The 27,859-nt window shown below is 37.6% G+C and overlaps 3 protein-coding genes across 10 annotated transcripts in view; 1 reads left to right on the top strand and 2 right to left on the bottom strand.

Moving 5' to 3' along the window:
• The window catches only part of LOC128027667 (pro-neuregulin-2, membrane-bound isoform-like), a 62,481-nt gene extending 51,802 nt beyond the window's left edge, over positions 1–10,679 (bottom strand). Inside the window, exon 1 of one of the 4 annotated variants that reach the window (XM_052615465.1) lies at positions 9,141–10,679. In XM_052615465.1, the coding sequence (XP_052471425.1) occupies positions 9,141–9,552 (412 nt within the window). In that variant the 5' untranslated portion in view covers positions 9,553–10,679. The remainder of the gene's footprint in view (positions 1–9,140) is intronic. The other 3 variants (XM_052615466.1, XM_052615464.1, XM_052615468.1) reach the window with 3 other exon arrangements.
• Positions 10,680–12,408: 1,729 nt separating this feature from the next.
• LOC128027666 (transcriptional activator protein Pur-alpha-like) lies at positions 12,409–19,525 on the top strand. The gene has a single exon (XM_052615463.1). It carries the CDS (start codon positions 12,454–12,456, stop codon positions 13,285–13,287), a length of 834 nt encoding a protein of 277 aa, XP_052471423.1. The 5' UTR covers positions 12,409–12,453; the 3' UTR covers positions 13,288–19,525.
• Positions 19,526–20,235: 710 nt separating this feature from the next.
• LOC128027664 (PH and SEC7 domain-containing protein 2-like) overlaps positions 20,236–27,859 on the bottom strand; it is a 43,458-nt gene continuing 35,834 nt past the window's right edge. For all 5 annotated transcript variants that reach the window (XM_052615459.1, XM_052615458.1, XM_052615461.1 and 2 more), the window contains 4 exons: positions 26,748–26,905; positions 26,438–26,582; positions 24,754–24,897; positions 20,236–23,934 (listed from right to left, as the gene is read on the bottom strand). In XM_052615459.1, the coding sequence (XP_052471419.1) occupies positions 23,728–23,934; positions 24,754–24,897; positions 26,438–26,582; positions 26,748–26,905 (654 nt within the window). In that variant the 3' untranslated portion in view covers positions 20,236–23,727. The remainder of the gene's footprint in view (positions 23,935–24,753; positions 24,898–26,437; positions 26,583–26,747; positions 26,906–27,859) is intronic.

Raw genomic sequence — 27,859 nt, 5'->3', positions numbered from 1 at the left:
ACACACACTCCCTTGCTCTGTCTTTCACACGCTTCTCTCCCCTTCCTTGACTTGTTTTTTTTTTGCCCTCCAGAAACAAATGGATCATTCACATCTGCTATGAAAATGATCAGGCTTGCGCTATTTGTAGCCAGGCACTCAAATCAAATGCCATAACACAGATCTCCCCTGTCCACACACACACATATATAAATGCAATTTATCATTACTGTCAAGCAGAAAATATACATTCGTCATACTTTGCATCTGCACAACCTGTTTATTATTATTCTGAGGCTGTGATCTCATTTTTAAGACAGAAACACCTCTATCTGTGCGTGAGATCAGTATGATAACTGCAGCGCACAGCTGTCACCATGGTAACTACTCTTAAGAGAGAGAGGGAGGGAAAGAGAGATATAGACAGAATAATTATACAATTAAAGGAGCAGCTAAAACATTCTCCAGTGGATGCTGGTACTGCAGCTCCATCCGTCCCATAGTTAAAAGGAGCAATGAGTGTAACTGTGACCTTTGACACCAACAACAGACTCTCTGTGTCACCTGCCACCTCTCCAGGGTGGAGGAAATAAGAGTACGCTCCTCAATATCACCAGCAGCACACAATTCTCCTCAAGAGCCCTTGTGACTAGTTTGAATGCACATGCACCTCATTCGTTAGGGTTACAAAATCCATCCCTATATTTACACTCTGGCTTTCTATTTCCAGTTTTACTAGAAAGTGCCAGAGCGGCCTGGATCTTGCCTCAAAACACTCTTTAATATGTATGTGTGTGCATATCTGTCAAAGTCTTACGTACATTAATTTTTTGGACAACCACAACATTGACAAAATTCAGACAACAGCTTTTTTGCAGCTTTTCAAAAATCTTTGTGGTATTTAATTTGACTTGCTACAAATGATGGGGGAACGGGACTGGAACCTGAGGCTGTATCTGTGTACATCAACATCATACAAACACAAAAATAGCAGAAACAAAAATAATATTAATTATATTAATAATATAAATAAAAACACAAGTAAGGCAATGTGTCGAATCATATCTTAATGCTGAAATTATTCATGATGTACTGTTCAAAAGTCTTTTACAAACAGTAATGTTGTGAAATATTACTATGTTTTCTGTTTTAATATATTTTATTTTATAAATTTATGTCATTTATTCCTGTGATGCAAAACTGAATTTTCAGCATCATTACTCCAGTCTTCAGTGTCACATCATTCTAATATGCTGATTTGCAGCTGAAAAACATTATTTATTATTACCAAGTTTTGCTGCTCGATAATTTTTTTTGAAAACCGTGATATGCTTTTACTAGGATAATTCAAAAATAGTTCAGAAAGAGGACATTTCTAAATGACTTTGCTGTCACTTTTGATCATTTTAGTGCAAAATATTAATTTATTTACATTTACTGTAAGATGAGGTGCAGTGTGTGCTTTACACATGGGATCTATATTCCATAACACACAGAGTCCCAATGGATCCCATAGAGAAAAACCAGCTGGTATAAAAACAAAAACAAAGCACAGTTGACACAGCAGGTCTATCAGAGACAACCGAGAAGAGAATAGCTTACATTAGCATCACCTCCACCACATGAGCACCTCATCACAGCATATTAACACTTCCATAAGTTTATAAGTTTAAGATCAGCAAAGGCACTCATGCAAACTGTTTTATATCTTCTGAATCCCCAAAGCCTGAAAATAGCTCTACTTGAACAAACATAAATTGTGCATATGCTCAAATGAAGTTCAAAAGGGCATTCAGTTCAACTACTGTTGTGCAAAATAAAGTACAAGTTGACATTTTTTATAGTGAATAAAATATGTATGTTTTAATGGCACAGGCATTTGAAGGAAACTCTATCACCCCCTTGAATACGAAGGTCTGTTTCCACTACAGTAATCAGACCTCTAACAAATGGCAAAAGATCTTGTAAACATAACATTTTATTCCAGCCAACAAACGCCCACAAAAGGAGACCGAAATGCAATGTGACTAATCAGTTCATTTTGTTTCTATATTTCTATATTTTGAGTTTTCCAGTGCATTATCATATTTTCTGTGTGACGTGGCTAAAATTGACTCAAAACTGAAATTATACTTTTATTTCTGCTTCTAAGATGCCACAACTCTAACATTTGCATGTTAATGCAGCAATATGTAAATATTTTTCTATATTTCCCTGTGTAATCATTTCTCTGGATTCAGTTTTTTTTTTTTTAGGTTTAATTGAATTTATAAAATAATTTAATAATATATATATATATATATATATATATATATATATATATATATATATATTTTTTTTTTAAATAGGAGCCTGAGAAATGTTTCTAGTTTTTTTTTTTTTTTTTTGTGTTGTCTGTTTTAATTATTCTTGATTTATGATTTAGTGGTAATCAAATCAAGATTCATTTATTTAAAAAACTTTTATAAATGAATTTTTGTTTAAGAAACTTTTATAAATTTTAATCTTTTAAAATGAAATCAAATAAAAATGTTACCATTCCTTTCATTTCTTGGCAAACAAAGTGCTAAACAAGAGGTTTATTATTAAAATCAAAACATGGAAGGACAATTGTGGGATACTCCTTAAAAAGTATGTATTTTTTATTCTTTTATTATGTGTTTTATGTTCTGTCGCTGTCATTCTGTTGTACTGCGGAGCTTCTGTCACGAAAACAAATTCCTCGTATGTGTAAACATACCTGGCAATAAAGCTCATTCTGATTCTGATTCTGAAAATAAAGTTTACATTTTTTTCAATTATTATTACTTTGTGAAGTACACTCTGTTGTAAAATGATAATATAGCTGTCATAATTTCTTCAAGTTAAATCAAACGTAATTGTATCGATAGGCTTTTTTTTTTATTGAAAAGTTTTTTTTGTTTGTTTGTTTTTTTTTACAAATGAAAGGGTGAAATGCATATGAATGCTTAAAATGCCTGAATGCTTTTAACACTTGAAAACATGCAGATATCATATTTAAATGTCTTTTTGCAATTTAATATTGAGAGACATTAGTCCACACTGCTATTGGATTAAGTGTACAGCACTATTTTCAATTCATTCATCCAAAAAATGATTTTACCTTTATACAGTAAATTTCACAATTCTGTTTGTGTTTCCTGCATATAATATATGTGTTAATAAGGTCAAACAGAACACAGACATCAAGATTTTTAAGTATTAGAATCATTTTAACTGAAAAATTAAATCCCAGTGTTGGGTCCCTCAATATAGATAATAGATGCGGGTTTTGAAGTGTAAACCAAAAACGAAAGTGCAGCATGCTTATTAAAGCACAAATGCTAAAAATACCAAAGCTAAAAATATATAAGAAAAAATCGACCTCACTAATTGACAAGAGCATCATGACCCATCCCTGGTTAATATGGCCGCCGGAAAGATACACAGACGCAGCATGTGTGGAACAGGCCCTGGTGTGATCGTCTCAGAAATGAGCTCAGCTGAGTCGACCTGCTTATCAATGTGAGTCAATGTGTTTCTATCAGTTCATTTCAATTAGACATTCCTGACACATCTCTCAGAGCTGAGGATAGCGTGAATGAGGGCTGAGCAAGAGAGAGAGCAAAGTGAAAGACTGAGAGAGAGAGAGAGAGAGAGAGATGGGCACAGTAAGTGATGAATAGTTGATGAGATGCTCGCAGCAGAGCAAAAAGGGGAAAGCTATTCTCTTTTACTCTCCCTCCTCCCTCTCTTTCTCTCTCTTTTTCTGATGTGTAGCTCCCCTCCCCCTTCAGTGCATCTGGTTTTCTCTTTCTACCACTCTCATTTACTTACCTCCTCCCCTGTTCCACTCGTTTTTCCGCAACAGCATCTCTCTTGCACTCCCTTCGCTTTCAGTAATCTCTCCCCTCCTACTTTTCCACAGATTTGTGAAATCAGGAGTGTGCTTGCTATAGTACAAAATATATATTACTTTTATTTTCATTTCATGCTGTTCTGGCTGAATTCATGACAGATTCATCTGATATCTGTCTCTCTGAATAGGAGAGTGCTGGGCGGATGGACAGACAGACAGATTCTTCTGTCTTGTTTGCATACAGTGGAGTCTAAAAGTCTGAGAGCTTCTAGAGTTGTGTCATTAAAGCAAAAATGCTAAGTATGTTTAAAACTGTTTTTTTTTCTCTAATTGTTTCTTTTGCGATGCTAAATGTTTTGCAATATTCAAATCACCAAGAAATCCAGGTTATTTTTTTATTATTTATTTTTCATTTCACTCTTAATCTTAGTATTTAATTATTTCATCATTTTATGTAATACTCATTTTAATAAAAAAAGCAAACTTTTGTATTCTTTCATCAAAGAAAAAGGGTGACATACTGTACAAATTTACCAATAAATTTCTCATATTCTTTTCTAAACACAGATGTTCGTGATATAATTGAACAGATTTCTGCATTGTAACTATGGAAAGTGGTAACATACAAATGTATTTTCTTTTTTTAAATAGATTTTTTTAATTATTATTTTCACCAAATGTTTTTTTTTTTTTTGTCATTCAAATTCACATATTAGAAATATATTTTGAAATGAAATACAATTTAATTTAGACTAAATTAAAACATTCTGCATTACAAATTATTAACAGTAAAATAAGCATTTATGCACACTTCTGTCATTCAAGCAAAAGAGAAACGCACAAAAAATTTGGATAATATTAACTGCAAAGAAAAGTTTAATTCAGTGCAAAATATTGCATTTTTTCAGACTTTTGCATTCCATCATTAAAGCAAAAGAGCAATGTACAAAATACTATGTAATTCATTTTAATTTAATAAAAATTATTGTTTTATTTTAATGTACACTCAAGATATAGTGTTGCAATGGCATGTCAAATGTTACTGTAAATGAGAAATATGCTAAATAAATCTATTTCTGCAAACTTTTGGACCTCGCTTTACCACATGACCTAAACAGGAAGTCTTTCATATCACAGATATGATTTCATTCCTCCATCCAGTATGATGCAAAAGAGAACTGCTGTCAAAAATTGCATCGTAAGCGTCCATGTACCAATTAAAAGCCACTAAACTATCAAGGAGGTTTGTGAGCATGTGTCAAGGGACTGAGGATAAACTAAGTGCTGTTCAATAAAACAGTGACTGGCTAAACTTCAACTGTCCTTCTGCAGCTTAAAGGGCATTCACTGTCTTTTTAAGCTTCTTATGAAACTCCTTTGCTCCTATAATACAACTTCATATAGCATCTATACACATCAGATTTAAAAGCACCAGCTTCTTCTACATGGGCTGCTCTCCCCCAGTGGGAGATTTTGCCTGCATTACCATAATCTGACCAGGAGGTGGGGCTGTTTCTGTGACGCCGCCTCTGATGCTCTGCATGTCTTCATGGCTTCAGGGGCTGTGCAGGAATGTTTAACACACTGCAGTGAGGGAAAAACAATAATATTGCGAAGGCAAATGCACTGCTGTTTGCAATGGAATACTTAAACAATGTGCAATCAATACGTTCATTAATTTTTCCCATTTCGTATCTGAGTGCCTTTGACACAGGCTGCTTTTTATCCGGCGTGAACATGCCGACTCGACTGCCCTCGGCTTTCTGTTCTCTGTGTGTTTGAAAGAGCACATGGAGAAGTTACTGTGAAATATAAATCAGAGGCAAATGAGAGAACAGGAACATGTTCAGCTAAAACTCTGCACTGTAGACTGCAGCCTGCATAATTCATACAAGCTCCAGATCTCTTGCTCTCTCTTTCTCTCATCGGCATTGACACACACATACACACACTTTCTCAATGCTCTTCCTCTCCTGCAAGCACATTCAAACTTACAGACTCTCTCTCACTTTCTGCTGCAGAGTTCAAGGTATGGTCACTCTGATCAGTCACATTTAGTTCGGTCGCACTGGACTAGATGTTCACTCAAACCCTGTCCGTCTGTTTGTCGTCTTTCAGTCTCAAAGCTGGATTGTGTTTCTGAGCACACTGGTCTCGGTGGATCAAGACTGCTCTCATTGTCTTTCTAACATACAGCAACACTCACTATGTGACAGGCTTTTGCATTGTTCATTTCCCTAAAGCTATGCATTAAATACCATTAAATCCTCTTAAAATTACCTGACCTCCTTCACATAAAATATTTCTGTATGACACATCTTTCCCTTCTTCACTTTGCCCGAACTTTTCCTGAGTAAACAAAAGCCATTTCCATTCATTCACAAGTTAACTCATATATCACTATCAGCACAGCGACACATACAGTGAGGCAACTTCAGCTTGGATATCATGTTCTCAGCACAGAACGGATATTTATATATGACATTTATCATTCTAAACAAATATTATATAAAAATATCTAAATATTAAACAATATTTTGTAGATTGATTAAAAAAAGTACCTTTTTTTTTTAACCAAACTATAAAATACTATTTTACATTTAGATATTATTTTAAATAAATGTACTTACATGCTGAATTACGCCTTTATTCATAAGATCAATTTGTTGCTGATAATGTATTATATATATATATATATATATATATATATATATATATATATATATATATTTTAATATGCAACCTGTTTATATTTTTACACTTGCACATGTATTATATTAAATTAAATGCTATTTTATATATAGAAAGGACTGCAGCGGAAGCTAAAAAGGCTATGTTTATTATATTATATTATATTATATTATATTATATTATATTATATTATATTATATTATATTATATTATATTATATTATATTATATTATATTATATTATATCAAGAAGTCAAGAGGCATTTGCAGAGTGGGGATGTGGGCATATACTTTATACACCAAATGCATTATAAACTGCACTACACATTTTTGTCTGTCTCATATACAGTGTTTCCTAAAACAGAACAGAATAGGAAAAAAACAGAAAGTCCTTGTAATATAGTTTTAGGGTAACATTATAACTCATTTTATAATATTCCATTAGACTAAAAGAAAAGACACACAGGAATTAAAGAGAGAACACTGAAGGCTCTGTCTCTGGACGATGGAGTTATTCCAGCAAAAACCCATAATTTGTGCATATGTCAACTGCAGTGGAAATCACAACATAAAAGTAATAATGCTGAGGCTAACATCTATCACCAAAACAAATCCTAATTTAACCACACCTCCTCTGAAGGTCACTTGAAAGCCATTAACTGATTTGCAAGGCAAGATGCAAGCAATTTGAAGAAATAAAACATATCTCTGCATTAAAATACAGCTAATGTTTTAAACAGTCTCGCTGTTCTTAACACACTGAGCCCATGCCCATTTCCAATTCATAAAATGTAAATATAATACAATGAAAACATCATTAAATGAAAAGTCTTGTTAAATGAAATCACGTACATGTCATTGCAGGCTATAAAACATTCACCGATATGTCAGATTATAATAGGTTAGAACTGTGAAACTCAGAGCTTGTCTGCATTTGAATGGGAATCCCTTTCTGTAAGGGGCCTTGCCACTGCCACCGGATCCTGAACCAACCACAGCCAGCAGATTTCCAGTTTCCCATCACGTGGTTTCCTGATGCCAACACAAAGCTAATTGATATGCTGCCGTCCATGAACAATGTTCAAGAACTATCTGATGCTTCTCACCGTACATACACTTTAAACTTCATGAGATGGTTAATAACCTGCATGAATCATGGCACATCATGCAGCATTATGTGAAATCACATGTTGCAGATGAACATGGATAACTCTTAGCCTAAAGATTCATATACATTTCTTCATATTGATTGAACTCCGTTGCCTGAGAGTACAGAATAATTGGTAATTTAATGCATGTCAAGCTGTGGCAAACTGTTTTAACATTTGTTTCTAACTAGTATGGATTTGAATGTTTCTAGTGTTATCTTTAATTATTCTAGCAGCCTACTTATTCCAAAAGTGATTAAAAACAATTCACTTAATAGTCACATGTATTTGTTTATTTGATAAGAGTATTTATTCCTATTCTACTAATCTCAATAGTGACATTTTGCTATATTGTAGGTAACAAATGTTTGTTTGTGTTTCCTCTGGTGATCTGAGGTTCAGATATCAAGTAATAATTTCAGACTAAAGCTTTATTCCATTTGTTGCTGGAACCTAGTCCAGTGTTACAAGTAACACTTAATTTGGTCTAGTTAACAGTTCCAATAATTAATTTTAGTACAGTTTCCTAATACTAGCTGTATAGACATGACACTGGGGGAAAAATGTGCTGGTGTAAAATGTAATTAAGATTTACAATGTAATACTGATTTATTACACCCTACTCAGTTTGTATAAGAATTTTTAAAGAAAACATTTTAATCTTAATAATAAGTAATTATCACGTGACTAATTGACATAATAAAAGTCAAACATGCAACTCCAACTAATGAGGGGGAAATGTTACTAGAAACTATTGGGATGTAAAAGAAAAACAGTTACTAGCAACATTGGAATGTTGTAAAACAACAATCGCAAACACATTCTAGTTGGAAGCACACACTTGATATCTAAACCACAGATCCTCAAACAAAATAACAGAAAAAAATGTTTTACCAGTAACAATGGTACAATATTTGTCACCACTGGGACAGTGCAAAGCAAAGCCAAAGCTGTAATTGAATAGATAGCCTACACTACACTGAATATAGGATTTACACCATTATCACAAATAATTACAAAGAAACGGCAAGTAACACATTGAATTAAACAATACATTTTTAAAGTAGAAAGACCGAAATAGTATTCTCTTACAAAACTTAATCCAAAAATCTCCAAAAACACATACTTATTTCAAAAATCTACTGAATTGCTGAAAGTGAAGAAGGCATTATTAGTTATTGATGGTTTACCAGAATAAAGGTTGAAGGGGCTTGCCACAAATGTGGTCAATGGCTCTCTTTCTCTCTCTCTGCTTTAATGCTTGTATGTGTGTGTGTGTGTACTGGTGTACAACTAAATGTTTAAAACGGTGATTAGAACAATACTGCAGAGACGCCCAAACACAAGCGACCCATCTCCCGTTCTCCTCTAGAGCAGAACGCAACGGTGTCATGCTCTGCGAGAACAAGCCGTTATCCGTTTACAATGAAGAGCCACAGTCACAGTCACAGTGAATAAACTTACCGCAGTCTTCACACAATATGCTCTCAACATCTTTCTTGAGGGTCTTCTCTGTGCTGTCCAGAGGAGCAAACGACGCTTTGAATACTAAAGGCTCCTCCGTAGGGTCCATGAAAAAGATATATCTGTGGTGCTTCTCCACCGCCACGCACGGAGCCTCGGAGCCGAATTCCCCGACGGTGACGAGCTGCTCGCGCTCCAGCCCGCCGCTGTTCACCGGCCACACGTCCAGCACTTTGACATTCACACTGTAAGGCTCCACGGAGACGTTCTCGGGAAGCGAGCTCACCTCGCCTTCGATCACCACGGCCGATCGGTAAGCCTGGTCCTGCAGCGAATCCAAACTCGGGGCGTAACAGGCGAAGGAGACCCCGATGACGAGCATGGAGAAATGCACCGGATCAAGCCTCCTCATGCCGTCTGCTGTGGCTCAGGGGCGGCCGGCGGCGCTGCTGCAGTGCTCTCGGGGCAGAAGGTGCTGGGGGACTGAGTGCGAATGGGCTTGCGCAAGTGTCCATGCCATCTGCGTGTACTGTTTTCCCCATGCACTTGGTGACGGGGAAACACCAGCCGCTGAGGAACCAGAATCAGCCCCGGTCACTGCTGGGCTGCTGCATTCTCCTTCAAACACAATCCCCAAACTCAATAAGCATGCATGCATAAATGACGCTCCTTTGCTGCAAGACGCTCCTCTCGCACACACTCCCTCTCTCTCTATCTATCTATCGCTCTCTCTCTCTCTCTCTCTCTCTCTATAGCTAGCTCTATCCAGCCAATGTCATCATCACCATCATGAACATCGCGCGGACGGGCAGAAAGAAGCCTCGCTCGTGCACACAAAAGCGGCAGAGATGCAAAAAAGGTTCAAAAACGCGCTCCGCCGCGCAAACGACGCGCTGCTGTTCGGCTGGGCGATGCAACAAGCGCGCTCCTTCCGCTCCGTGGCTTTACGTGAGCAGATCTCAACCGTCTCTTGGGCGCAAATGCACTAATGACACGGAAGCGTCCGACCGGCCAACCAGCCGTACAAAGAGATCCCTCGAAAGCAGGCAGTCTGTCGGCGCAAATGTGCGTAAATTGTGTAAATACGCTTGCGACATCAACTAATAGAGATACGGCAGGCGGGCCACCGCGGCAGACCGCTTACGCGATGACTAACGCTGCGAAAAGCAGCTAGAATGCAATCAATGCCTTGTGAAAAGTGCGTTTGCCGTGATTTTCTACTCGAGAACCATCCGCATTCAGGTCACATTCACCATTTTGCCCCAAAAAGCGATCCGCCAAGCGCCAAGAAGACAGATAGACAGCAAACCACCGACCATCCTTTCAGCCATATTTACCCCGGCAACAGGTCCTGCGGGTATTTGCCATGTACCCAGGGATCTATAATGAGTGGAGGGGACCGCTCATTGCGCCATCATGACAAGTCAAGCTAAATAAACAGAATGATTCGCCACAGTCTTGAGGATTGTTTTGTGCACAGTTTTGGACTGGGTTTTAACTTGAACTTTAGGGTTACATCATGCGTAAACGCGTCGCGAGAGAATGAATGTGCCATTGCCGTCCTGTCCTGAGGCTGCTTTAGGGCGACATCTGCAGTCACAACCCGAGTGTGTCTCGCTTCAGACTCGGGACGATATTGTTTTCACGTGCTGAAATAATCTTGAACTAAAATATTATTTATTTAATTATATTTATTTTAAAATAATTTAATCATATTTGTTTAATATTAATATTAATTATTAATCAAGAATATTATTCATATTTGAACATGCAGCATAACCATCTTGCAGGAGCAAGACAATCACAAAACATAGAAGACCCTCATCATAAAATAACTTTGAAATCATTGCTATTTATAAAATCAAAGTGGTGTAAACGATTTTAAACTGTACAGAACAGACTTTAATTCAAATATTAGATTTCTGAGAATGCGTTCATTTGTTTTCTAGAATGTTTATTTTTATGTCTTCATTAATCTTGTCTTTGACTTACACATTTGTCTAATAAATGAAATACAGACACACACACACATGTTCAGCAACCTCAGAATTAATTCACTCACTCATAATACAGCCTCGGTGGGCGCGGCGCTGTCGCTGTCCGTGGTGCTGAACAGCAAATAGATATGTGCGTCTATTAGTCCATATCATTACCATTACTAAGTCCTAGCATTTTGTCTGTGATCATGTCATTTTACAATTAATTTTATAGCGTATTGTTGCCAATTACTTATACTTATACACAAATAATGTAATGAGATGAATGCAAGGGAATGTGTTAAAATATCTAACAGCAATAAACCAAGATGTTCCTATTCTTTCTAGTTTCCGTTTCTACTTTCCCCTTTCACACACATACAATTATTAAACACATGCACACGAGTCATATGAGAGTAATAATCTACACCTGGTGATAAACAGACAAAAAGCTATAAAGTCAAAAAGAAAAAAGAAAAAAAAAACTTCCAAAGATAGGCAAAAAAGATCCAAATGACTTAATGAAGAAGTTACTGCTTTGTGCGCAATCATAACGCTGATTTGACTTTTACCAACACACTACTGATCTAAAGAATCTCGCGGACTGCAGAAATAGAGACCCCCCACCAGACGGAGACTTCAAGATGAGCTAAAAAAAATAAAATAAATGCGCAACGCGTATAAGAACATTCTGTGTGAATGGATGTTAGTGGAGAGGTTGATGCTTCAGTACGTTGAACGAACATCTGAATGGAAACATCTGTGGAAACATCCTGACAAAAAAAGGGGCAGCTAAACTTCGACATGAATCTACCACATAGAGAAGGTAGTTTTATGACAGCTAGGTTTATACATCAGAATCAACAAATGGTTGCAGAATGTCGTAAAACTTGTGTTTTGTAGTGACACTTTGAAAATAGACCATTTCATATTAAGTTTTTAATTATTTTATTACATTCCTTGAAAATTATACAGTAATTAATATAATTAAAAATATTTTTGTTTTCAAAAAAGATGTTGATATACATTTGAATCCTTTATATAGGCTAACTAAACATTCAATTGCTTTTAAAACAATACAGCGGTGTTATAAGAATAATATAACACGTTTTAGCTCGGAATGTCACGTGTAGTAACCCTCTAAAATATTTAGTTTACTGTTTTTTACCTTGGTTGCGTTCTTTGCTGCTTACCTGATCCACGTTGGCCGCTGGACGCGGAGGTTGTCGTCTCCTCTTTTATTAAGCGTCTCTGGCAGCAGATCTCGCGAGAGCTCCGCAGTCGCTCAGCACCACTCGCTTTTGCAGCAGGGCTGAGGGAGACGGAGAGGCTGCATCATGGCGGACAGAGACAGTGGAAGTGAGCACGGTGGATTCGCCGCAGGCCCCGGTCCGATGCAACAGGGTGCTGCATCGCGGCTCCAGCACGACACGGAGGAGCTCGCCTCGAAGCGGGTGGACATTCAGAACAAACGCTTCTATCTGGACGTGAAGCAGAACGCCAAAGGCCGCTTTCTGAAGATAGCAGAGGTCGGGGCCGGGGGAAACAAGAGCCGCCTCACTCTCTCCATGTCCGTCGCTGTGGAGTTTCGCGACTATCTAGGAGACTTCATCGAGCACTACGCCCAGCTGGGCCCCAGCAACCCTGACACGGTGCAGGACGAGCCCCGTAGGGCGCTTAAGAGCGAGTTCCTGGTGCGGGAGAATCGGAAGTACTACATGGATCTGAAGGAGAACCAGAGGGGGCGGTTTCTCCGGATCCGGCAGACCGTCAATCGCGGGCCCGGCCCTGGACCCTCGCAAGGCCAGACCATCGCTCTACCTGCTCAGGGACTCATCGAGTTCCGCGACGCGTTGGCCAAACTCATCGACGACTTCGGCGTGGACGAGGACCCGGCGGAGCTGCCCGAGGGCACGTCGTTGACCGTGGACAACAAGCGCTTCTTCTTCGACGTGGGCTCCAACAAGTACGGCGTCTTCATGCGGGTCAGCGAAGTGAAGCCCACCTACCGCAACTCCATCACGGTGCCCTGCAAAGTCTGGTCCAAATTCGGCACGACCTTCTGCAAGTACGCGGACGAGATGAAGAAGATCCAGGAGCGGAGCCGAGAGCGGAGGGCGCGCGAGATGCTACCGGAGGGCCTGCACGGGGACGACGGGGACGAGGACTAATGCATACCTGTGCGTACAGGAAGAATGACATGATAATCAGACGTTACTGTAATTTGGGATCGATCTACACACACACACACACAACCCTCACAGACTCAAACAGTTGCATCTCTTCACTCATCGCCGGAAACTACCCACTTACCCACCATTTAACAGTAAGACGCTGCTATCCACAACATGATGTATGATCCGTGTCCAGGATGGTGCAGGAGTGTGTGTATATCCCCCTTTACCCACGTGTGTGACACATTCAAGCTCTTATGCACTGCAAAAACCCACTTGTTTTCCAGTACAAATATCTAAACATCCTGAAAACCATACACACACAATTTTATTCAGACCACTCATGACACAGCAAATAATGTCAATACTCGAAATAAAAGAACATACATAGTCAATGGTAAAATGACACTTGATATAAAAACGATACGATTTGATATGCTTTCTAAACACTTCAGCACTGACACCAGTCAATCATGTTGCCAACTTGACAGCAGCTGCTCCATGTTTAAAAACTGATAACCTTATGTGTTTAGCATATTTTAAAATGTACTTTCAAAAAAAAAAAAAAAATGGCATGAAAATGCTGTTCATCTTCAGCATGCACACTGGGGTTTCTAAACGAGAGCATGCAAAGTGAGTGACGCCATGGTGGCTTGTTGCTTATTGGAGCTTCTGACCTCATTCAGACTTGTACAGTTTTGCTTGTCAAGTAAATTATTTTAAGGATGCCGTGTATTTGACTGGAAAACAATGATGGACTTTTTTTTTGCAGTATAATACTATTTCCAAAGCTGCAAATTGAAAAAAAAGGAAGAAATATATAATTAGTACTCACTTTTGACTTCCAGCACAAAAGCTAGTATTTAGGAACCGTTTGAACCAAAGGTTCAACATGCAAACGAACATCAGGAGTGAAGGAATAGTGATGCGGGAGTGCTGTCAATATTTTAACATGCACTATTGTTAGATTAATCAATTTATATAAATGGATTTCACCCATTCTGGTTCGACTTAAAAGGTACACTTGGTCATTTTTCAATTATTTAAACTTTTTTTTTTTTGCATGGTTGCATCATGGGGTCCACCATGTTGAGATTACATGACCAGTCAAATTATCAGCATAAACTCAATGATATTATTCACTTTAATTTGCAGAAAATGTGTCATAGCAAAATAAGCTTCATGTCTAACATAAACCCAAAATGACCGAGTGCACCTTGAAATGCATATGAGGAGATCTAGATATGTTGTTTACTCATTTGCCTTTTAAATTCTATAGACCAAGCAAATGAGATTGTTTGTTTGCACGCCTCATGCAACAGCGAAGGCATTGCTAAAACAACCGGTTGACATTTGTTCCTGTTAAATACGAACCCTGTTGCACCATTGCCCACTGACATTTGGGCAGACGTTCATTGAAGTGCTAACTTAGATATACAAACTATGATTTTGTGAATCAGATGTACTTAGATCCTTATGAAATTGCCCACGTTTTCTGTGGGAATTCTTCATTTTTGGGAGGGGGGGTAGGGTGGGAGAGTGGTGGTTACTCAAAAAGGAGCTGTCCACTAGTGCGAGTTGTGTTAATACCTGCGCGGAGCATCCTCTACAACGTCAAAAAAACAACTTTGGTGCCTTATATTCTCCACACGTTTACATGCTTTACGTGTTTCGATCATTTTCTTTCCGATCGCTGTTTGTCTTTCTTTGTCGTTTGGGGTCACAACAGCGTAGTCGCTGTACCGCTCGTGGAGCTTCTTCGATGACTTCTTCGACAAGCCAATCAAAGAAAGAGGCGTTGCTGTGAAAAGAACAATGATGTCATAATCAAACAGCGCTGACGTAAACATGGATGTGCTGCGTTCACGTCTTATCAGAATTACTTTGGTTCTCCATAGGGGTGCTCAAAGGCAAAATCGATTTGGGGTTTTGTCATTGATGCCAGCTTTCGTGAAATTTTTACAGTTATGATAGACATAGATGTTTTTTTTTTTTTTTGCTTGTCAAAAACTTCTGTAGTTCTGGCGCAACGTGAACACAGCAGTAGTCACCTAAAGACGGTGGAGGTCTGCTCCTTGTGCTTCTTGTAAAAATATATAAAAAGTAACAAGTTTAAAAAAAGAAAAAGCTGCGTGTACAAAAAAATTATAAAAACAAATTAATAAATAAAAACAGCGTGATAAGTTTGTATGTATGTTTCTCGCTACAGCCCAGCGTTATGTTAATGTAGGCCTATATTAGTAGACTTACGGCCGAGGCAGTAGCCTGTATGATTTTTTTGTATGGTGCTAATATCCCCGTTCGTGGGATTTTTTTTTTTTCTGCCGGTCTTATCAGTTGCTGAATTTGTTTGTCAACCTCGTCACATTGCACCTTGAGATTTTACTTTTCTCGCTAAAGTTACAATGCTATCATTTCAGTATCTTGTGCAATAGGCTGCATTGCCCCAAATTCAGCCCTGCTGCAGTTTCATGTCCCCCTTTGGACCCCCAATCAAAACTATTTCCTGAGAGAGCTTATAACTGGTACTGTATTCAATGTAGGGATATGCTGGTATCAAATTTTCCTGTTGCGATTAATTGCTCATGCTTTTGTCACAGTATACGGTATTATCTCGGTATTGAAAATTTATTTTAAAAAAAGTTGTCATAATACAGTATAACCCATTTAATAACATTATTCTTATAAAAAAATAACTGAAGATTAAATACAATGAATCAATGCAGAAAAATATATAAAGTTAAAAGTTTTACACAGATTAAAATGCAAAAGAACTATAAAGACCAATAGGTATCACTTTACAATAATACCTCATTAGTTAACCATCAACATTCACAATGAGCAATAGCTACATTTTCTAGAGAAGGAATTAATCTTTGTTAAAAAATACAAGTTCATGTTAGGTCATTAAATAATACAGTTGTTAACTTTAGATGTTAACAACATGTTATTAAATGTCAGAATAACTAAGATTAATGAATGTTCAGAAGAATTTTTACTTGGCAGTTTAATTAATGAATTAACTAATGTTAAATAATGAACCCCTAATGTGAAGTGTGAATTAACAAATAACCAAATCACTTAAAAAAAATATCTAGGGCATGTTGTAGTCCAGATTAAAATGTAAAACAAGTTTGAAAATAAATAGCCTACTAAGTCTAAATACTTAAGTATTTGGCACTGTGATGAACACCATAGCAAATCCACAAATCTGAATGGCTATTTAAATATGTTTTAGAAAGTAGCGTAGCTGCTTTATGGGGTTTCCAGGCTGCATTTTCTGCAGTTTATCGCCATCTGCTGTCATAGAGTGGATGTGCTTTCATTCAGCGCATCTCGCACGTGTTTAGAAGGGCCCACCATAACAATATCATGCGTATTCATTACCGCGATATATCGCATTACCGAATACCAGCACATGTCTTATTCAGTATCTGATTGGAAATCCTACAAAATCCCTGAATGATGTTGCAATAACTATGAAAATATGACACTATCTTTTAAAGTTTCACACATGTAACTGAAGATACAAATGAACAAATTAAACATTTGTCATTTCTTTTTTTTGTTAATTCAGTTGTATAATCCATCTGATTAGAACTCAACTTCAACACGACACAAGCATTACCAGAAATACTACATTGAGTATGTAGAAAACAATAATGCAATGTTTTTGAACAGGCATTACAGATAGCTACCTCTTGGGGTTCGAGGGGGGTCAGATTCTGCGGGATGATTGAATGTTGCGCGACATCTGCATTCTAAATGTGTGTGGATACTTGTCCCCTGCAACAACAAAAATGTACGCATGAGGCTCGCTGTAATTGAAAATTTTTTCTGCATATTAAACTAACCTTTTGACTGCCCAAGTCAAAGTTAAGGGTTTATTCTAGTAACATAGCCAGTCACCACAAACAGGGGCCGCCTGAAAACACCTGCATGTATACGGTAGCAAATCTGATCTCCGCCAATCCGAAACAATCCTGTATGACCTAAAAATACAGTGATGTAGTCACTTCAAAAGCTTCTCGGTGGTTTGATACTCTGTTGCTAATATATATATATGTTTTTGCTGTTGTTGTTTTTTTAGGCAATGTTAAATGCACAATGCTTCAGTCAGAGATATTCATAACTATTTATTTGATAAAATATCTTGTGAATGTTGTTAGGGGAAAAAAAATATATATATTTTTTTCCTCAATCCGTTTCTCGACATAAGCCAGCTCACTAGTATTGCAGGTAAAAGCCTGTTAGCTCTCAGACCCAAACATCACAAATACTAAGAGATGTGGGGTTTTGTAAAAACGAGACCTTCATATCTACTGAAGCCACCAGCCTACAGACAGTTTGGAGGTTTCTAGCCACAGACCTCCATGCTAAAGGCCTGTTTTGTGCTAAAGGGCCTGTTTCGTGCTAAGCACATGAGGAAAATCTATTGGGGATCAAGGCTGACTTTATTCCTGCAGAGCGTTTGGTCTCTTGTTTACCACTGCACAATATTAAAGCATACATACGCACTTTGTCTCGATTTGCCCTCACATCTCTTAAGACTGAATCTGAAACGGCATGCTTCTCTTGTAGGGACTATTTTAGCTCTGTTTGTAGACGGGTTATATTTCTTTTCCTCTTGAGACCGGTAAGCAAATCTTTTTCCTATCACTGCCCAGATCCAATTACAAAAAAACTGTTTGATGTGTGCCACTGTGCGAAATCTAAACTGGAAGTAACATTTAAGGGTGTTTTCTAGTGATGCAAAAACACCGTCGATCGAATATACGCGTTTTAAGTCAATCGTGAACTTCGTGAAGGTGCTAAATGGCTCAATCCTGTCCGGGTGGCATCGTTCAGCTAAGACTTTTCTCATTTAATAGTGTTCGAGCTCTCCACCAGCAAAGACCAGTATTGGTTTGATGCACAACAGGCTGTGGGGACAAAAAATTAGATGGTACTCCATGCTGGACTGGAATAGCAATTTCAGGCTTTTCTCCAATTCCAGGTGCTGATTCGAAGCATCACCTGTCCTTAATGAGCAGAACAGAATTAATGGAGCTGCACAGACACCTTAAAGCCCTCACGTATCTGCGATTTCCAATACGAAGAGCGAAGCGCAACCTTTTAACTTGATCTATGTGTGAATCTTATGAAGTGTGTGTGTGCCATTATATGTCCCCTTCCCTATTAAACCACGGCCAGTCACCAACTTGGATTAGTTCTCATACTTCACGTTCCTTCGGTCTCACAAGCTCAAGGCTTTGACCTGCTTAGCATGTAACTGTGAGCGTTTTGTGTATTAAGCAGACTGTCTGGGAGGGGTCCTGCATCGAGGGTCAATGCACAAGGAGGGTATTCACATATCCCACCAACCATTTCCTTTTTATTCCCTATCAAATGTGTTGTACTTAAAAATATATATATATGACCTGTGATGTGTGTGTATATATGGTTTGTTACATATGATGCTCCTCTTTATTAAAGATAAAAGATAGCATATATATATATATATAAAAAATATATAAATATGTAAATGATTCCTAAATATATGTTCCTATATTCATGGGGAATGTATATATAGGAAAAAAGCATATTGCTGTTTTTTTTTTCCTTTGTATTTTATACTTACAGAAAGCATTGAATCAAATGGATAAAATCCTTGCACTTTAAATATATAAAGAAATAAAAAAAAAATCAGCATATTATTTTTGATAGTTGACCTCACGTTCAAAGATTCTATAATTACTTTCCAGGCTTTGTGACAATTGCTGTTTGGCAGAAATATATGAAGTTCTTCTACATATTGAAGTCTATTTTGTCTGTGTTACAGAAGGTTTACTAAAGTAAATTGCATGATGACTAAGTAGTGCACCAACTGTTATTTTCTTTAGTTGGTTAAAAATGTCTAATGAAAAAATACTGTGATTATTCTCATGTGTGTACCCATGTTAAACCTAAGTCATACATTCAAAGGTATTCTGTTCAGCCTTTCCTATAACATGAATATGGTGCTTAAATTGCTTAGAAATGCCATCGTGTTCCACTTTTCTTCATTGCCACAAAGTTCCTCCTCATTCTCTGTTTGTTCCCTTGGCTGTTTTGCGTGTTCTCACAACTTTATTCAGATTTACGTTTCTTGGTAACAAGTGTATTTTTGTACAGGTACGTATGTTGTTCTTGAGTTGGAAAGCCTTTGTGTCTGAAAATGACTAATTGCAATAAATCATCCATTCCTCCCTGGCAATGATTGTTTTTTGTGGTGTTTAATTATCAGCTCAGTTCCAGTGGCATTTTAAAGAAATAGTTGACCCAAAAATTACAATTCCGTTCTTCGTGATCCCATGTTTTAAACTTTAGTGTGTAATGTTGTTGTTAGAGTATAAATAATATCTGTAAAATTCTAAAGCTCAAAGTTCAATGCCAAGCGAGATATTTTATTTAACAGAATTTGCCTACATCGAACGACCCGTTTGGACTACAGCCCTCTAGTTCCTGCAGTAATGACGTCACTTAAACAGTTTTTTGACTAACCTCCACCCACATGAATACACAAAAAGGGGGTGTGGTCTTGTTGCGCTCAGACGGAGAAGAGGAAGAGTTGTGTTGTGTTTGCCATGTCGTCGAAACACTGTTATTTTCATCTCGGAGTCCAATCACCTTTGTTTGGCCTTCCCAGGGACGCTGTACTTGGAGATCAATGTTTACAATTTATGTTTAACTCGGTTCCCAAAAACTTTGATGCCTTAGATATGTTAATTGGTAATACCTGCTTGATAATAAGGTGTATAATAGAATCCCCCAAGAAAACCTATTAGTTTGCATTAAAATAAAAACATTAAATATGAGAAGAAAGATGTACCAGTGATGTTCTGCAAGAAATTATTAATGCAACACTTTGCAAATGAGTGCCTACTAACTTTAAATGAGATGAAACACAGACTCCTTCCACGCAGGTTGAGATGGTGAAATAATCACAATCTTTTATTACAACAGCATCGGAGTTCTACCCTAAATGGGAAAATCATGTTAGCACAACAGCCAAAGCGAAAAGAAGGCTATAGAGGTCCCTTTTAAGAAAGCCATTACTAAGAATGTATAAAATTGCAGCTCTAATGTCATTCCACATCCATAAAGCATAAAAGAGCCAAAAGCTCAATCTCTCACGTCCTCATGCTTTACGACAGGACTATAAAAATCTACTTGCACTTGCTCAAAGTTTGTACCGTTAAGTTTCAGAGTCCTATTTGGTGGCTCAAGAACAATTATCTTCTTCAAAAGTGACACGTTTCCAGGATTGAGACGTTTCGATACGCTACAGCGATTCAGATGAAGAAGCAGGGAGGTTCATGGTGTGTTGTTTGCAGTCCTGCTGCTCAATATTCAGTCCAGGTTGAATTTTCTGCAGGCACATAGAAACACATAGAGGCTTTGTGGTCCACTGAATAGAGAAAATGAGGGCGTCGCTTTCAGTCCCAATTTTTTTTCCTCTTCGTCACTGTTTTGCATATTCAGACTCAACTTGCAGTCTTCCTTCCTCGCTTGTGTGCATACAATGTCCCATACCCTGTCCCGTGTTAAGACACCGTATTTTCCAACATCGGATATATCCCTGGATCCATTAATCAACCGTCAGCTCCTTAGTTAAGAGAGTTAAAACAACAAACAAAAAACAACAAGGGTGCAGGTAAAACTAATCAAGAGTCAAATGTAGTCATCTTTACAAGCGACTTCCCGCTATATTTTCTCCAAAAGGAGAATATAAATTTACAATTAATAAATATAACATAATAAATAATTACAAGGGGGTAGTTATATAACACTATAAACAGCCCACATGAATCTTTACATGCACCCCAACGTGTAGCAAAGCCCTTAAACTGGCCACTTCATGAGACCGATACTGTGAGCATCTCACAAGTACATCAAATCCTACATCTAAAGCAGACCTGTCAATCAGGAAGCCATTACTACACACAGCCTTGGGATACACACACGTTGTGATGTCATAAAGAATGTCAAACACTGCAAAGTGATGTCATGATTTATTTAAAGGTGAAATGTGTCACTTCTGTGCGGAATTGCAGTTTAGACTTTTCAAACAGATTTTCAGAACTCTCCCTGTCTGCCATTGGTCAGTTAAACCGACAGTCCCACCTTAACTGCATGCTATAGAGTGCTGCAGAGATGACATGTTTTTATAGGCCAAAACCTGAAAAAAATTGCATTTTAGGGATACAAAAAAACATTGATTGAAAGAGTTGTTTGAAGGTAAATAGCGGAGAAGTTGAAGTCATGTGGCCATGGTGTAATTCACTGATAGCCTATGTTTAGCATTTTACTTTTGTTGATTATATTTAAGGCCCGGACATACCAAGCCAACTTCAAAGAACTAGCGGCAACGAAAGCATTGGACCAAAAACCTGCGCTGTAACATACCGCACAGACTAAAACCGATGGCAAACTAACACGGTCATTCTGCGCATGCCTGAGAGGAACGAGCTGTTCATATCAGCAGCTAATAATAGTATTTATATTCGTCATTCAAAAGGAGAAACTGAAATAAAGATATACGAGATAAACGCAGATATACGAAAGGTAAACAAAGCAGCGCTTGCTTGCCATTTGGAATATCAGTAACTTTAATCTTTTTAAGTGGCTCATGTTGAAAACATTCACCTATAAATATCATGTAATATTTAAACAGCCTTTTGTCTGTACCACCTTCATTCACATGATTGTTTTCATCACTTTCAATTTAATTCTCGGGCACTGATTTGTTTGCTAAACTGAACATCCAATTAGAGCCGACGAGTAGAACACAGCAAATAAACTAGCCCGACGGTCGCTCGCTGTTGGCTCGGTGTGTCCAGGCTTTAGGTGTCAAAAGTCATACAATTTTGTCCATTTCTGAAGATTATTATGTTGAATAAAGTATGTAAGAATCATAAACTTTTATCGGACACGGAGCTTCTTTTCTGCAATAAAGTTGTTGTTGAGGGAAGCAAGGTTGTGCAAACTTTCAGGTTGGCCTACAAAAATACTATCACTGCAGCGCTTTATTGGTCGATCTATTGACCAATACTCATTGTCATCTCCACATATAAACGGACTTTAACACTGACAAATTCTGTCTTCAAGTCACCCAAAACCTGTATGACTTTCCATCTTTTGCATTACACAAAAGATTATGTTTAGAAAAATGTCTGTGCAGTTTTCTTTTTTTTCATACAATGAAAGAAAATGGGGAATGATGTTGTTTAGGCCCCAACATTCTTTAAAATATCTTCTATGTTCCTCCAAAGAAAATCGTACAGATTTGGAATGATATGAGGGTCATATTTTGTCCCTTTAATGGAACCTAAATGAATCTCTTTGTGTGTCACAGTAAAGCCTGGCTCACACTGCAGGATTTTTTGCCTGATTTAGCCCCGATTTCCCCCTCCCGAGAATCAGAGCGAACATCTTGTCGAGCACCTCGATCTGTCCCAATGTTTGGCGCGGATTATCTGGTAATATTTTTTTATCGGATCAGTGCGTTTACCGATTATTATCAGCAGCCCCGATTATTTTCAAACATGTTTGATATTTAGGATTTATTTGGAATGATGATGGCTATATGATTACGTCAGTACTTTCACAGCCAATGCGCAAAACTGCAAAACAGCTGATGTAGGGCTTCGTTGGATAGTGGAGATAGAAGACTTTTACTTGATGAACACAACTGTCTGTAATGTGTCGAAAACACATCACAACTGTAAGGAGAAATTGAGGTGCTGGAGTGAAATGAGTGAAAACCAGGTGAGTGGAGAAAGCTAGCATGCTAAAACAAAACAAAAAATATATATTCTGTGACGATCTGCTGCGTGAGATCACGTGAAGTGCTCCCTCTAGCATGATCTTAATGATATCTTGCAGTGTGTGATGTGCCACGATGTTCAAATCTTGTAGTGTGTGCATCTTTAATATTTGAGGGAAGATCAGCTGCAAAGATTCTCCTTATGTGTGTGCTGCAACCAAATTTCAAAATCAGTTATGATTTTAAAACTCCTGTAGTGTGAGCCAGGCTTAAAATACTAAATGACATCACAACATGGCTGCATGTCACAGTGCATCTTCCACAATGCATTTGTAATGCCACAGTTCACCTTCTCTTAACTTTATATGCAGTGTTGTCATTTCTTCCCACTTATACAGTCTTGGTCTCCTCATTTTTTCATTTTTGGCACATAATAATGTTTATAGCACAATTAACTATGTTTTTTGTTGTAGTAATAATACTAATAATATACATTATGGTCATAATAAATTTACTGTACTTTGAAATAATAAGGACATTATAATGCTACGGTTTGTATTTCTCTCGACACTGTCTCACATATTCAAACCCACTGCAATCAGGCTCAAACGTGAGTGTGTCACATGAGTTCAGAGGTCGAAGAAGGCTCTTCAGCTATTGTGATCTGGGGTGTGTTTATGACCGGCCCGTCCGTTGACCCCCTGACCTTGGCTGATTGATGGGCTGGACTGAGTTTTGCGCAGGTAACCTTCTTTCCCCTCCCCACTGAACAGGCTGGCTTCAATCTTATCCAAGTCATCACTTCCTGTGCGAACCTTGGCCTGCAGGAGACTGATGTATGTCTCATAGCGACATTTCTGCAGATGTAGAAATAAATTACGATTAAAATGACTTTAAATGTAAAAGTTAATGGTGTTGGTTAGCAAAATATTACATACACAGAGTAGTTCCCTGTTGTAGACAAAAATGTTAGATACTGTTTATGTGCTTTAAATCAGTGGTTCTCAAATTATTTTGTTTCAGGACCCAGATTAGGGATCTTTCAGACCCAATAATTTTTTTTTATTGTGCAAAAATAAACAAAAATGTCATTGAAATCAAACAATGTAATATTCATAAATTTATTAATAAAAATTATTTGTATTATTTAATCTGTTTGTTAATTTTCTAAATTTTGATAATTCATGCATAAAACATACAATACAGAATATCCTCATTTTAACTTGTTTATTGTAGTATGGGTAATATAAACCTTGACAATAAGAAAATGCACATGAAAAGTCCTCCTTTCTAAGAGTTTGTAGCCTATTTATTTGCTATTGTAATCATGCAAGATTATATGCTTAGCTGCATTTACAGTTTGTAATTTGCATTATTTTCCCTGTTGACCAAGACTTGTGACCTCATTTCTGGTCAAGAACCACCAATTGGGAACCACTGATATAGATTTTTTAACAGATGCTATTTTGTGACCAATGTGTTTTTAATCAGTTAAAGCCATCATTTGATAACTAAAACAAAGGTATAAAACTGTATTTTCTAACAAGTTCAACTGAAACCTATATGTTCTTCTCCTTTAGGCCTGTACAACAGCTAAAGCATTATTGTAACATCTAAAAGGACAAACAAAAGCTTTCAGATGAGCTCTGAGACAGATGACTTTATATTGGTCTGACCTCATAGGTTAAATAGTGCTCTTTGATTCGATACTCTTCTGATTCTTTGCTCTTGGGGGTCAGGTCTGGTGGGCTCCTCTTGTGTTCCTCCAACTCCAGAGAAATCTGCTTCAGTTTGTTCTCATGGGACTTCAGTTGCTCTTCCTGTATAAATTAGAACTATCATAATGTATATACTGTACATTGTCTACTATTTTTTTTTTTACTATTTATAAAATAGAGGTTTTGAATAACAAGAGGATGAATCATCACCCCAGAATATATGGCGATATATCTGTCGACCACTTATAAATAAATAAATAAATATATATTTTATATATATATTAGGGGTGTAACGGTACGCAAAAATTACAGTTTGGTATGTACCTCGGTTTTAAAGTCACGGTTTGGTTCGTTTTCGGTACAGTAAGGGAAAGAAATGCAAACATTAAACTGCAGGTTGTTTATTACTATAAACTTTTTTTAACAATTTGTTTACAATTTTTTTAAATACTTATAAAATAAATAATAAAATATAATTTATAATAAAATAAAAAAAGAATAAGAAATAAAATTCTGCTGCAAAGTTCTCCACTAAATAAAATACTCTCAGTCTCAAGCCAATATCACATAATAAAATATAATGAAAAATATAAATAAATAACTATGATTACAGTGTAGCATTACCAATCCCAGCTTGTAGGCCTGCTCATATTTAAAAAAATATATAACTTTTCCAAAGTGTAAAGTGCAGCATCAACAGTTTCAGTTTTTTGACCTGCTCAGATTTCGTTATTGCGTAGGCCCGATCGGAATTGAGAGCAAAATTCTGTTAAAATGCCGACGCGAGCTGCGTTTGAATTACAATCGTTTTTTTTCCTAGTTGTAGTGATGTTCACACTCGTGTGATGCCTTTTGAAAACCTTAGGCCGGTGACACACTGGCATATTGCACCTGTCAAACATAGTCTATTTTGCCGTCAATACTGTTGACAGTGTCCTTTATCAGTATGCTTTATATTTATGCTCAACAAGTATAAATATTGTTGTCGTGAAGACAAGATCCTGGTCTGTCGGCGGTCTCCCTCTATGTCACCCACAGCAGCAGCGCGCCAGCGTCAGGCATGATTCTGGTGTGTAAAGATACAGAAAACGCGAAGCAACTGACACGCAGTAGAAACGCACACACATGCCACGCAGCCAATGTGTCACTAGCCTTAGAATCAGCTGCAGGGGGGATTTGTGCAGAACGCGGAGACTTCCGCCACTTAATATGTTCGATTTGAAACACGAAAATGTACCTATGTTCCCCAAACAAAATATTGCATTCGGTCATTCGGTACACACGTGCACCGTACCGAAAGCCCTGTACCGAAACGGTCCGGTACGTTACACCCCTAATATATATATATATATACATATATATATAGCAGAATTTTTTTATATGTATGTATGTATGTATATATATATATATATATATATATACATATATAGCAGTGTACAGTACATTTGCCAAACTGGAAAAGGAATCCCACTGCATCATGGGATACAGTTTTCCTGTAGAGTGTGGTGCAATATTTTAACAGCACTGTTCAATAAATAGTTTGGCTCATCATTAGTTCAATATCATCATCAATTTTCGAAATTCTTCCACTTCGTGATGAAGTTCATTAGTCTGTAGTCAGTTTACAGCTGTATTTGTGCACCTGGTTGAGTCTAGTGGTGGATGAAGGCAGTAGCGGTCGGCAGAATTTCTTCATGGAGCCGATGGCAGCGGGAAAAGCAGGAGCCGAGAAAAGAGCAGCGACCAGATTAATCCTGAAAATCCATGACATCATCTCCTCTTCACTCCTACACGCACACATTTAAAGGGAAAGTCAAACTACAAGTAAGCAAAGAATGAAAGCAATCTGACCCTTAGTACTCTGTGACATACTGGACTGTTAACTAACCAACTTTAGTAAAAGCAACAAAAAAAGAAGATTCTCGGAGCAGTTTAAGAGGGATGATGCTTACGGGGCCTGCAGGAGGAACACTCTCCAGTCCGAGGTCTTGAGTTTGAGGACGTTCTGTCTTTTGCTGTAGTCACAGGCTCTAGTAGCAAGAGCGTGGTGAACCCGTACTGCATTCTTCAGGTCCACCTCTGACAGATCTTTATCAGGCTTGTACTCATCCTGACCATACGATGGAGACAGAGAGAAGAATGAGTCAAAGCAACAATGAAAATAAATGATAGAGAGACAATGGCTGCGTTCCAAAACCCTACTGAGCTGCCAAAGTAGGTGGCATTTTAAGGCATCACAAATGCAGTTCCCGAAGTAACCAGAATAACTTGATTAGATAATTATGCTGTCTTACAAGAAATCTGCGTTTGACCAAATTGTTAAACAGTACAGAATGTGTATATATCACACAATTAATAATATACATTTATTTCATTCAGTATTGAAAAGCAGTAGTAAAACAAGCTTGTTTAACCATTATTTGTGTGTGCTGTCTATTGTGCATGCTTATTAGAGTACCACAGTGTTAACTTGGCAGCATGCGGATATCAAACTCCTTTAAAATCAATAGACAGGCCATCTGACCAATCATAATGCCAAATCTGCCATTTTGTCCCACAAACAAACCAGACAGGAGCGTTTAATAGATTAAGATTGACGGAGTTGAACTTGAAAAATGGTGTGTATAAACATCTGTGGTGGAAAAAAAGATACCTTCTGATGTTCATTCATATTTATTTTGTGCTATAACTATTAAAGAGGATGAGATGATCAGTTCACGTGCTGCTTGAAATGAGGCGCAATTTCAATCAGTCACACAACACATTAAAGAGCCACAAAACACATTTATTGTTGGAATTTCTTAAAAGAGAAAGAAAGAAAGCAGAGACTTTGTTTCATACCAAAAGTAACCGGCTCTGTCTTGTCTGATGTCATTGTCAGTGTCCTCTTTGCTCTGCTATGTATATTTCACTTTGTGAGAACATGTGTGGTGTGTGGCAGAAAAACTAGCATAGTACTAGTAAAAACTAGTATCAGTATATAAATTGTACTAAAGTAACTCAACATTTAACATGTCGCCTTAGAAGAAAGCTGCCTATGAAGATAGCGGTTAGCAATTCAGCT

Source organism: Carassius gibelio, chromosome A14 (genome assembly GCF_023724105.1).
Source record: "Carassius gibelio isolate Cgi1373 ecotype wild population from Czech Republic chromosome A14, carGib1.2-hapl.c, whole genome shotgun sequence".
NCBI lineage: Eukaryota > Metazoa > Chordata > Actinopteri > Cypriniformes > Cyprinidae > Carassius > Carassius gibelio.
This window is presented reverse-complemented; position numbering and strand designations above follow the sequence as displayed.